The following is a 12196-nucleotide window of genomic DNA, read 5'->3' on the forward strand; positions in this document are numbered from 1 at the left end:
GCGCGTGGGGGCCCTCAATGGGAGGCAGAGTGGGTGCTGACCCACCCCCGGGTCAGCTAAGTGCGCACGCGCGTACAGTGAGGGCCCTGGAGGCTGGGTTGGGGACCAGGAGGTACTGACCGGCCCCTGCCCCACCCCAGGCCAGCCAGCTGCGCACGCGCACCGTGCGGGGCACCCGGGGGCCTGTGTGGGAGGAGACGCTCACCTACCACGGCTTCACCCGCCAGGATGCAGGGCGCAAGACCCTGCGGTGAGGACGGGGCGGCCTTATGGGGTCGGGTGGCACGGGCTGGAAGAGGGAGGGGGCCTGGGTGGGCCAGGCCTGACGGCGGGGACCACCAGGCTGTGTGTGTGTGAGGACCCACGGCTGCGGAGACGCGGGCGGGGTCCCCCCCTGGGGGAGCTGCGCGTGCCCCTGAGGAAGCTGGTGCCCAACCGCGCGCGGAGCTTCGACGTGTGCCTGGAGAAGCGACGACTGGTGAGCGGGGCTGCGGGGCTGGGAGCCTGGGAGAGGGCGCTGCCCCTCACTGAGTCCACTTGGACACTGCTTTTAGATCAAGAGGCCCAAGAGTCTGGACGCTGCCCGCGGCATGTCTCTGTATGAGGAGGTGGGTCGGACGCCTGGGCTGACCTGGGAGCCCTGGTTGGGGCGGGGGCAGGGCGGTGCCCCCAAGGAGGACTAGGCGGCCCGGGGCACAAGTAACAAGGCAGAGGTTGGACTAGGACAGGCTGGGGCCAAGGGCTAGGGCCAGTGGTGCCTACCCCTGCTGGAAGGGATGGGCACAGGGAGATGGAGCAGGGGTGCAGTTCTAGGCAGACCCTCTTGGAAGGAGGAGGGGCAGTAAGGGTGACTGCTGGGTACTGTGGGCCCAGTGGAGACCAGGCCCCACCCTCGGTGGGAATGCAAGGAGAGCCCCCAACCCCAAGGCTAAGGCCAGGGCCCAGGGTCTCTCCAAGGCCCTACTCAGAGGAAGGGCCTGGTGCCTCTGCCCCGTAGGGGAGACACAGATTGCTACAGGCTCAGCTGGTGCTCTTGAGCAACCTGTGGGGCCTACCTCCTGCACCCCACCCCCTGCTACAAGTGCTCACAGCGGGCTCCTCCTCCTTCCCCAGGACAAGGGAGGGGGGACCTCCCAGAACCCCAGGCCTATTTTTTTATGTGGAGCACCAGGGCCAGACTGTAGCAGAAGGCAGGCACTCCGCCTTAGCGTGGAGCCCCCGCCCCCCAGGCTCCCTGACTTGTAGGATGGGGGTCCCCATGGCTCTCTGGTCCCAGATGCCTTCGAAGCCGGGGTCCCTTGGGCGGGGGTGTGGCCAGCCAAGGGGCTGAAGTGGCCCTCACTCGCAGGAGACAGAAGCGGAGGAGGCAGCTGGGGCGGAGCGGGGGCGCATCCTGCTGTCACTCTGCTACAGCTCTCAGAGGGGCGGCCTGCTGGTGGGTGTGCTACGCTGTGCCCACCTCGCCCCCATGGATGCCAACGGCTACTCGGACCCCTTTGTCCGCCTGTGAGTGTGAGCCCGGGGTGGGGCCCACCTTTGCTGGGCCACAGCTGACCTGACCCACACCGCCCTGCGTCAGTCTTCTGCAGCCCAACGTGGGAAAGAAATCCAAGTACAAGACCAGTGTTCGAAAGAAGACCCTGAACCCCGAGTTCAATGAGGTCAGGCTCCCTCTGTAGGGTATGCCCTGGTCCTGCCCAGCCCCTCCTTCCGTCCCAGGACCCCAGGACCTCCTTCCGCTCTCCTCCCTCAGGAATTCTTCTATGGGGGCCCTCGGGAGGAGCTGGCTCAGAAGACGCTGTTGGTGTCTGTGTGGGACTATGACCTGGGCACTGCGGATGACTTCATCGGTGAGTGAGCTGTGGGGGGCTGGGTGGGAGGCCTGAGGAGTGCCCAGGGCCCTCACCCTCACCCCCCACCAGGTGGGGTACAGCTGGGCAGCCATGCCAGTGGGGAGCGCCTGTGGCACTGGCGTGAGTGCCTGGGCCACAGCAACCACCGGCTGGAGCTGTGGCACCCGCTGGACGGCGTGCCCCTCCAACTCAGCGACTAGCCCTGCCCATCACCCCACCCTCCTGCTGGACAAGCAGGCCCAGCCCCTGCTCAGAGCTGCTTCCCTGCCTGCCTCCCTCCCAGCTTGAGACCCACCCGCCACTCAACCCTGATGCAAAAATAAACATCTGCTCCAAACCAAACCAGTCTGTGCTTTCTGCACCACAGCCCCCAGCCCCAACCTGGGGAGGCCTCCCAGGCGCCGGTCAGCACTGCTGAGGGCAGCCTTGGTGATCCACGGGACCCAATGGTGACCTTGGCGGACCCTGTGCCCTGGCCCCAGGGAAAGCCGCAGCAGTGGGGGTGGGGCAGCACCGGGACAGCGACAGGAGCAGCAGCACTTGCTTTATTGTCAGCACCCAGAGGACAGACAGATGGACTGACAGGCTCAGAGGGCGGCTTGCCGGGCCTGGTGCTGCTGGGCAAACTGCTGCATCCGCGCTTCGAGCTCAGGCCGGAAGTGTCGGATCAGGCCCTGGGGGGAGGGGTTGGTGTGAGGATGCTCTGGCCCCCCAGCCCTGGGCACCCACTTCCAAGTGCCCCCCGCCTGCCAGGCTGGCCGCAAGTACCTGCACGGGCCAGGCGGCTCCGTCACCCAGGGCACAAATGGTGTGGCCCTCGATCTGCTTGCTGATCTCCCAGAGGGAGTCGATCTCGGCCGGCCGGGCATCACCCTTGACGAAGCGGGCCATCACCTTGTTCATCCAGTCCACACCTGCAGACATGGGAAGGGGCTGGATGGGCTCCTGAAGGGGCCTGGGGTGAGAGGGTGTGCCTTGGAGGAGCCCTGGAACAGGCCAGGAGGCTACAGCGGCCTGCTCAAGCCCAGGGCCCAGAGTGGGACAGCAGGCAGGCAGGGAGCTCACCCTCACGGCACGGGGTGCACTGGCCACAGCTCTCGTGCTTGTAGAACTCGATGAGGCGGGCGATGGCCTTCACAATGTCCGTCTGGGGGACACAGGGCAGCGAGGAGGTGCGAACTCAGCTCCCAGCAACAACCCTCCTTCCCGTTCCCATCTCCTCCCCACCAACCGCCCAGCTGGCATGGGCACCCCCGGGATTTCAGACAAGCCCAGGGGGAGGCTCGATGCGAGGCCTACCGAGCGGTCCATGACGATGACGGCCGCCGTGCCCAGACCCGTCTGAGCCTGCACCAGCCCGTCGAAGTCCATGAGCACCGTCTCACACACGGACTTCGGGATCAAGGGGGTAGACGAGCCGCCAGGGATCACAGCCAGAAGGTTGTCCCAGCCTCCTGTGACACCCCCTGGAGCCCCAGTCAGTCCCCAGAAAGGTGCCCAGTCAGCGATAAGGCCAGAGCACTGTCCCGAAACACCAGGTATCCCCAACCCCCTGCCGCCTGCCCATCCTCCACTGCATCCCGCCCACCTGCCAGCCCCCCACCGCACCAGCATGCTTCTCGATCAGCTCCTTCAGCGGCACAGACATCTCCTCCTCCACGGTGCACGGGTGGTTGACGTGTCCAGAGATATTGAAGAGTTTGGTGCCCGAGTTGCGCTCACGGCCGAAGCTGGCAAACCAGGCCCCGCCACGGCGGCAGATGGTGGGGGACACAGCCACCGTCTCCACGTTGGCCACGGTGGTGGGGCAGCCGAACACCCCTGCAGGACAAAGGGCAAGACCGGACGGCTGGAGCAGGGTCGCACCGAGACCGCCCGCCTGTTCCCTGCCTGGTCCTGTCCTCTGCTGGACCCTAGTCCAGCAGCAGCAGCAGCAGCAGCAGCAGTGTCTGCCTGCATCGCCCCTATACCCAGCTCCAGGCCGGGCTCTGTGGAGGCGGAGCCAAAGATGAGCTCACAGAACTGGGAGGGGCTCGAGGGCTGAAGCAGGAGGAGGGCTGCAGGGGGCACTGGCCCACGGCCACTGGGGGCTCAGGAACGCCACAGTGGCCCAGTGGGGGCCTGAGGCCAGACCCCAGATTCCACAGGAATGACGGTGGGAAAAAGATGGGGCTTTCTACTCCCATGAAGAGTTAGTCTCGGAGGACAGTTCTGCCCTGTCCTATGAGTCGTCAGGGACACCAGGGCAGTGCGCTTGCTTTGTTTGGGGTGGCAACGAGGGCGGGGCGGGGCAGGCTCACCCACGTCGGCGGGGAAGGGTGGCTTCAGCCGGGGCTTGCCCTGCTTGCCCTCAATCGACTCGATGAGTGCGGTCTCCTCCCCGCAGATGTACGCTCCGGCTCCACGCACCACAAACACGTCAAAGTCGTAGCCGGTGCCACAGGCGTTCTTGCCAATCAGACCTGCCTCGTAGGCCTCTCGGATGGCCACCTGGGGGAGGGTGGGAGGTCACCGACCGGGAGAGCCCAGGTCGGGGAGCCTGGACTTTCAGTGTGCATGTCACCTCTAGAAAAACACTCAGCCAATCATCAGAGCACGTGCTTTGCGGGAGAAAGCGTGTAAAGAAATAACTCGTATTCTCAGCTCGCAGTTGAGGGTGGTTCCCTGAAGGGCGTCTTCTTTCCTACGGTTTTCTGGCTCTGTGAGCACACACATCCACATGGAAAACACTCTCAAGGTTAATTTTTTTGACATGTGATGACAACCAGACCACCACCTACGCCGCCGACTCCCTGCCAGACTGCGCCAGGCCCGTCTTGTAGGCCTCTGCTGCTCGGGGCCGGGTAGAAAGGGGTGTCTGTCTGTCCCTAGACTACAGGCATCACCAGACTAAGGATTCCTAAGCTGCCCCCTTGACCCTTCTGCAGGAAACATGCCCGCCAGTGAGGACCCTCCGCATGAGCCCACCTCAAAAGTCTTCCGGAGGGCCTCCCGCCTGGGGTCTGAGGAAAACAGAACAGAGGCCCAGAGGAAGCAGGTTTGCGGGCCTGGGTCCATTCATGATGAGAAATGACTGCTGGGTGAGTGGGGCAAGCGTGAACCCCTAGCAACCCCCTGCCCACCTGCAGATTGGAGGCCTCGTTGTAGAATTCGCCTCGAATGTAGATGTAGGCCGCTCGGGCGCCCATGGCCCGGCCTCCCACCAGGCAGCCTTCCACCAGCTTGTGGGGGTCATGGCGCATGATCTCTCGGTCCTTGCAGGTGCCCGGTTCCCCCTCATCCGCATTCACCACCAGGTACTTGGGCCTGCAAGGTCAGCAGGTCAGCCAGGCTGCGTGCCCACTGGGGCTGGGCCGTCAACCCCATGACACCCTCACTCCTCCCAAGTATGTACCCTCCAAGGGCCCATCCCTCTATTCCCTCTCACCATGTTCCTGGAGTGTCTGCTGGTTCACTACCAATGGCAGGGAGCTCACTGCGTGTCCCATCTATGGCCACAGAAAAGGCTTCTGTCCTGCTCAGTCCAACTGCGGCTCCCTGTGCTGAGCCCACACTCTGCTCCTGCTCACAAGGAGCCTTCCCCCATGTATGGGTCAACATGCGAGCCCAGTGCTGAGCGATCTCTTTTTAATCCCTGTACAATATTGCCATGCCCACTTGGGAAAACGAAATTCGAGGCTTAACTCTGTCGGAGTCAAAACCCTCAGTGGGCTCTGCTCCTCCATGCGTCCCCACTGAAGCAGAGTAGCGAGACCTACCCGTCCCGTTCACATAAGCCCTGGGAGCATCTTCCCACCTCCATCATCACTGTCTCTAAGGAAGCTGTCCCAAGGCCCAGATGGGCTCCCACAACTACTGGGACTCTCCTGAATGACAGCCCCCCACCTCCGCCCCCGCTCTGCCTTCCCCACACCTGCCATCGGAGGGCTTGTTCATGAAGCTCCACTTGAGGCCAGTGGGGAAGCCGGCGCCACCACGGCCCCGCAAGCCCGACGTCTTGACCTCGCCAAGGATCCAGTCAGGCCCCTTCAGCAGGATCTCTTTGGTCTTGTACCAGTCGCCGCGGCTCTGGGCTCCCTTCAGCCTGGACAGGATGGGGAGGCCAGTGATGGGAGGTCCCGCACTTGGACCCACCAGGCTATGGGCCCCCACTTACCTCCAGTCATGGCGGCCATACAGGTTGGTGAAAATCCGGTCTTCATCCTTCAAGGAGCCGAACGAGGTTTTCTTGGGCGCTGTCTGGGAAAGAGAGTCAGGAGATGGGAGGCAATGGAACTCTGGGGCCATGAGGGGTGTTGCAGATTCTTGGATCCCCCTGCTTAGGAGAGGCTGGGTGGGCTGGGGGAGGGCAGGGTCTTAGGCACGCGGGCCAGGCGCTGTCTATGGCATCCTGCACCACCGCGATTGCATTCCTGGGACCACCTGCAGCAGGATGCCCTCTGCCACTTTAGAGGTGGAAGTGGAGCACAGAGGGAAAGCAGGCGACAGAGCTCACACAGCAGGTGTCAGAATGGGAGCCAGGGAAATCTGGGGCTGATCCCACTGCACCTGCAAGGCCTGGGGAAGGACCGGGCCACAGTTGGTCGGACTCTCCCACTAGACCACACACTGAGCGAAAGCAGGGGCCTTCGCTTAAGATGTATTTATTGATGGGAGAGGTCCCCCGTGGGAGAAAACTGAGGGAGATGGGGACGGAAATACTACAAGACCCAATGGGGTGCACCATGGCTGACGGCACTGGGAGCCTGGCTTGCGTCCCCTTAAAAGCACGTCTCAGCCACTATAGGGCGCAGAGCGACGCTGTTTTCTGCATCTGTAAAACCGGACAACGACCCTCGTGTCTCGTCCTGCAAGGCCGTGGCAAGGAAGGATGGGGACATGGGCGCCACCTGCACGGTCTTTGCGCTAGCCGCGAGCCAGGCCGGGGCTCACCGTGTCGCCGCTGAAACGCACGCACACTCGCGCGGGGCGCGACCCGCCGAGCAGCCGTCGCGCCGCCAGCATCGCGGCGGATAGCAGGGTCACCTCCCGCTGTCACCTTCACGCCTCCGGGCCTGAGAGCCGGCACGGAGGAGACGCGAGGGGGCGCACCGGAAGAGCGTCACGCGCCCTGACGCCGACGCGCCCCCACGCACCCTCGCGTTCTTTCAGCCCGCCTCCCGGGACAGGGAGGGCAGAGGGGCCGGAAGTGGCCCGTCCGGGCGCAGGATTCTGGGAAATGTAGTCTCACTGGCCTCCGTCCGCCTTCCTCCCTCTGCTGGCGGTACCGTGCACCTGCTCTGATGCTGCGGCTTCGGAACTTCTTGGTGTTCCCCTTTCAGGGCGCCAGCCTTTCAAGTCCCCAGTGAATAAACCTCGCTTGTCGTTTCCCACGTTCTACTGGCTCAACATTTCGTGAGCACCTGCTGGGTGCACGCGGGTGCTTGAGGGGAAGAGCCCATGTCCCTGTTGCAATTGGTCTGACCCAGTGGTGGCATGCAGCTGGCTCCCGCGGGTTCCGCAGAAAGGATCCCTAATTTTGTGTTGAGTTCGGAGAACCGGTTGTTAAAATGGCACTCAATCGGGTTCTCTCTAAGGTGGGCGGCTGGGATGTGGCAATCACAAATTTACATTCCTGACTCATTTTTAACTTCCGTCTGCACAACAGCGTATTATAAGCGCCTGTAATGATGTTCATTCGTCCATCGGTATAAAAAAATAAGACGAAACCATGCTTGTAATACCTATTTATCCATTTCATAAAACTCATACTTTTGATGAAATACTACATTGTTATCCCCTTGTCTTTGTTAATTCGTTAGTTAAAAATATAAGAGAAAGAGAAAAACTGCCAAGCAACCAGAGGGTGACACCCTGTCCATCGTTTCAGCTTTGTGCTCTTGCCCCAAATTCCCATGAGGCATTAAGAGCCAATTATGCAATTTCGGAAAGTGTTCAAAGAGCTAAAAATATTGTCAGAACAATGTACATTTAGCAGAAGCAGAGAGGGGTTCTTCCAAAGATGAACATATTCTCTTCAGAGAAGAGAAGTCGCCTAACAGATTCTAATCTATCAAACACAATGACTATTGTCTAATTTGCCTACCTCTAAAGGAATGGGATCCTACTCCTACGGTGGAAAGATGGTTCCGCGTCCTTAAGATGGTTAATCACACAGCAGAGGATGACAGGTCAAGAGCGAAGAATATTGCAAGTGAGAGCACCAGTGAAGAAGCCTTGATCTTTGACGTTTCTACCATTATCACTAAGCTTCTCCTTCCAGCAAAACCTCACGAACCACTCTGTTCGCCTGTGGAATAGGAAAACCAAACCAAAGGAAAACCAGTGTGCCCGGCACCATTCAACGTTCCCACTGCCGCTGTCCACCCTGACCCCATTCACCACGCCACACAGCAGTCTGGCCTCTGCTGCCTGCCAGTGGGGGGACCTCGCCCTCAGCTCTGGGTGCACGCTCAGCATTTCTCTCCGGCTTCAGACCACCAGTCAGAGATCTGGCCACAAGCCCTATGTGCTGCCTGACGGCATTCCTGGTGTCTGGTTAAGACACCAGTCTTCCACCCTTCCCACAGCCATCAGCTCCCCCCTCCCCCCACGATTCCTTCCTTCAAAACCCAAACTAAACTCATCAACTCCAAGTTCCAACTCACAGGGGTTGGGTGGGGGGGCCCCTGGCTCCTTCCCCTGGAGCCACAGCTCTGAGCTTGGACTTGGAGACCCCAAGCCGCGAGAGGACAAATTTCCGCTGGTTTAAGGTGTCTGCTTGAGGTGCTTCGGTTAGAGCAGCGCTTGATTGCTAAGACAGGCCGTGAATCCAGTGACCGGCGTCCGTCCAGTACAGGAGACCGAAGGGCAAAGTTGGAGACAGAGAACATTTCCATGTGAAGAGGAAATGGAGGGGAGAGTGATTGGTGCCACAGCTGGGGACCTCCCGAGGCCACCAGAAACTGGAGGAGCCAGGACGGACAGACGCCGGGCCTCCAGAACTGTGGTACTCACCCATCCTTTTTGTAATCACTGTTACAGCAACACGAACACGGATAGTAACAGGAGTATAGAGGTGTGTCAGCGCTGGCTGGCGTTTGCAGTTTCGCTCCCTGGAAGCAGACCCGCACGCAGAGAGACCCAGCAGCCCTTCCTGCTTGTCCTTGGTCTGATCTCAAGTCCTCCTTGGAGCCTCACCCACTCCTCCTTCCACCCTCTTCTCCCAGCACAGCCCTTGATGACTATGTGGGTTGACAGACACCAGGAAGAGTTTACACCCGCGGTTCTCAACCCGTGGGTTGCAACCCCTTTGGGGGGTCGAACGACCCTTTCACAGGGGTCACCTGATTCATCACAGTAGCAAAATGGCAGTGATGAAGTAGCAACGACAAGAATGTGAGGGTTGGGGGGGTCACACCCCACGAGGACCTGTATGAAAGGGTCTCCGCATGAGGAAGGTGGAGAACCAGTGGTGTACACACTGCTTCCGCGAATTCCAAGCCCTTAGAAACCTGAGACTCATCTTCCCCACCCCTGCAGGGTTCTGTTTTCAGAAAGGCTCACTCCCCTCCTGTAAATTAGTGAAAGGCAAGCTCAGCTGAGCTTTTCTTGTTAGAAACAGGTTGAACTGTTGATACTCTGTTACATTATCTTTCCCCAGGGGCCGCACCTTTCAAAGACAATTTCTTCCCAACGGGCAAGACCCAGAAGCGTAGGTCATGACACCCTCACTGAGATTTATGGTTTCCTTCCTCCAACATCCAGGGAGCCCTGGTGGTGTAGTGGTTACAAGTTGGGCTGTGATCCACATGCTTGGCTAGTTCAAAACCACCAGCAGCTCCTCAAGAGAAAGAGCAGAAACAGTGAGCAAGTGTCAAAATCCCCTTTGGACTTTATTTATAAGTGGCTTTCAATCAACTGTTCCTTCCCCTGGGGTGAAAGGGAAAAAACCCTCAATAAATAGCAATTTTTAAAAAAAAGAGAGAGAGAAAGACAGAGCTTTCTACTCCTGTAGACAGGAGTACAGTCTTGGAAACCCACAGTGGGTCAGTATGAGTCAGCATGGACTCAGTGGCAGCAAGTTTTTGGTTGGTCCTTGAGATAGTTTATTGTGCCAGCCTGGCCGATAAACACAAGTGGGATTGACTGAGGGGCAGAGAGAGAAATGGCTTGGTGAGTCTTGCCTTTCTTGTCTCTCGCTCTTTGATCATCGGGCCAGTGTGCGGCTGCCTTGCTTGTCCTGTGCCTCAATTTAAAGGCTGCACTGCCTGTGGGACGCCTAGCCTGTGGACTGTGTCGCTGTAAGTTGAGGTCCCTTTAAGACGTCGCTGGAGCTGGGGACTGGCAGTTGGTGACCTGGCTGGCAGTTGGTGACCTGCCTTGTGATTGGCTGCTGTGCTGACATAGCCTAGCTCTCTCTATAAATAGAGGAAGATCTGGCAGCAGACTGGACTGGAAGGACTGCTAGTCTCTCACAACTCTCTCTAACGGGAGTGAGTTGTATTGAGCCATTTGTAGTGCTTTATAAACTGTTTATTTCTTGTATTACATATTTATCTGTATATGATTTAACAGTTCATTTCTTGTGTTATATATCTAATTATCTTTATAAATAAATATATTAAATTATCAGCAATTTGGTTTTATCTCTCTAGAGAACCCTGTCTGACACAGTCCTCCATCAGTCAGCCTCCGTTCCCCTGACTCCAGTCAGCCGCTCACCTCTTCAGGGGTCTCTACCAGGTGGGCTGACTTAATTGAAAGCTGTCCCCTCTCTCGGTGCCCATTTCAATTAGAACCCAGAGGGCTGGCTCTAGGGTAGGGCTCCCTCCCTCTGCTGTCATGGGGGAAGGTCCTTGGCTCTTTCTCTCCATGTCTGTGAGTCCCGCGTCCTTTGGAGAGCTCCGTGTGCTTTGGCATCAATCCTCCCTGTGTCTAGGAGGTTCTCGGCCCAGTGACCCTGGGTCCAAAAGATGGTGCCCTGCTCCCAGCCCGTCTTCCTTGGTGGCAATCAGTTCTTCTCTCTCTCCGTGTATCCCTTCATTGACCTGGACAAGCCGATTCTAAAATGTGTTTAGAAGAACAAAGGACCTATTCTGTACATTGTCCTATAAATAAAATAACACAGGATGTGGTCTTTTGTGTCTGGCTTCTATCGGGCAGTATAATGTTCTCCAGGGTCATTCGTGTTGTGGCATGAATCAAGACTTGAAGGCGAATCTTTCTCTGTTCTGTTCCTGCTCATCCGTGTATGTATGCCTCCCTGTCCTCTCTGCCTTTTGATAACTCAGAAACGGTTACGTAGCGAACTCACGGGCTCAGATAGGGTCTAATTTGCATTAAAAAGAACAGGATTCCAAACTCACTGTATGTGCATGTGCGCACGCATGCATAATTCAATTCACAATGCATGAAGAACTGCGTGACGTTTTCTACCAGCCTCAGAATCCCATAGGGCCACGACTACTTAGCTCTTCTCTTTGAGGCAGCCACTAGGGCCTACCTGGGCTCAGGAGAGGGCACACAGGTGCCACTTCTTGTTGGGAGTGACATCAGGTTATTTGTTGTTGTGAGGTGCTACGGGGTCACTTACACACAACAGAATGAAACACTGCCCAGTCCTGCAGCACCCTCACCGTCGGCCCTCTGCCTGAGCCTGGTGTTGCAGACTCTATGCCAATCCGTCTCATTGAGGGCCTCTCTGTCCTTTGCTGCCCCTTTAGCAAGCCTGATGTCCTTCTCACGGGTCTCTCCTGACAGCATGCCCAAAATATGTATCGTGAAGTCTCGCCATCCTTGCCTCTAAGGAGCACTCTGGCCACGCTTCTTCCAAGACTGTCTGGCTTGTCCTTTTGGCGGTCCATGGTGCTTTGAGTACTCTTCTCCAGCACCACAACGCAAATGCCCGGTTCTTCTTCAGTCTCCTTAGGCAGCGTCCACTTCTCACGTGCACATAAAGCAATGGAAAGTACCATGGCTTGGGTCAATTCCACAGTCAGCTTCTTTTTAAAAAACGTAATGAACCAGAAGAGACTTCTTCCATTGAATGTTTGCATCCAGTGGGTACAAATCATTGTACTCCAACCATTGGGGCTGAAATGATTAATAGCAATATGAGTGTGTTAGTCTGGGTAGACCAGAGAAACAAACCATGGACACACATCTGTGTATAAGAAAGAGTTTTATATACAAGAGGAATTGGACATGGATAAAACACCCCAGACCAGTCCAGATCAAGTCTACAAGTCTGATGTTAGACCATCTGTCCGATACCAATCTATCAAGTCCTCTTCAGACTCATGAAACACATACAATGACGCTGAATGCAGGACGATCACAGGCCAGTGGGTAGAAAGTCTTTG

General features: G+C 57.9%; 2 protein-coding genes across 2 annotated transcripts in view; one reads left to right on the plus strand and one right to left on the minus strand.

Annotated features, from left to right (window-relative positions):
* Positions 1–2195, plus strand: part of LOC101649657 (double C2-like domain-containing protein gamma) — a 2875-nt gene extending 680 nt beyond the window's left edge. Inside the window, exons 4-10 of the mRNA XM_004713723.2 lie at positions 141–250; positions 343–478; positions 555–608; positions 1349–1506; positions 1580–1661; positions 1754–1850; positions 1923–2195. Of these exons, the coding sequence (XP_004713780.1) occupies positions 141–250; positions 343–478; positions 555–608; positions 1349–1506; positions 1580–1661; positions 1754–1850; positions 1923–2053 (768 nt within the window). The 3' untranslated portion in view covers positions 2054–2195. The remainder of the gene's footprint in view (positions 1–140; positions 251–342; positions 479–554; positions 609–1348; positions 1507–1579; positions 1662–1753; positions 1851–1922) is intronic.
* A 186-nt stretch (positions 2196–2381) lies between these two features.
* On the minus strand, positions 2382–6905 carry NDUFV1 (NADH:ubiquinone oxidoreductase core subunit V1). Its single transcript, XM_004713585.4, has 10 exons — positions 6786–6905; positions 6010–6092; positions 5767–5937; positions 4976–5159; positions 4154–4343; positions 3462–3674; positions 3153–3319; positions 2919–3000; positions 2622–2767; positions 2382–2527 (listed from the first exon to the last, which is right to left on the minus strand). The coding sequence occupies exons 1-10, from the start codon at positions 6855–6857 to the stop codon at positions 2441–2443; spliced, it is 1395 nt and encodes a 464-aa protein (XP_004713642.1). The 5' UTR covers positions 6858–6905; the 3' UTR covers positions 2382–2440.
* Between the last annotated feature and the right edge of the window lie 5291 nt (positions 6906–12196).

The sequence above is a fragment of the Echinops telfairi genome, unplaced genomic scaffold (genome assembly GCF_000313985.2).
Source record: "Echinops telfairi isolate 266 unplaced genomic scaffold, ASM31398v2 ScPeMD7_7417;HRSCAF=8455, whole genome shotgun sequence".
NCBI classification, from domain to species: Eukaryota; Metazoa; Chordata; class Mammalia; order Afrosoricida; family Tenrecidae; genus Echinops; species Echinops telfairi.

Bases quoted from the DNA above. Each gene is read 5' to 3' on its own strand.
- NDUFV1 (XM_004713585.4), bottom strand. From the start codon at position 6,857: ATGCTGGCGGCGCGACGGCTGCTCGGCGGGTCGCGCCCCGCGCGAGTG. The intron at 5,160-5,766 runs GTGTGGGGAAGG...CTGACCTTGCAG, and splicing joins AACAAGCCCTCCGATGGCAG to GCCCAAGTACCTGGTGGTGA. The intron at 2,528-2,621 runs GTACTTGCGGCC...CCCTCCCCCCAG, and splicing joins GAGCCGCCTGGCCCGTGCAG to GGCCTGATCCGACACTTCCG.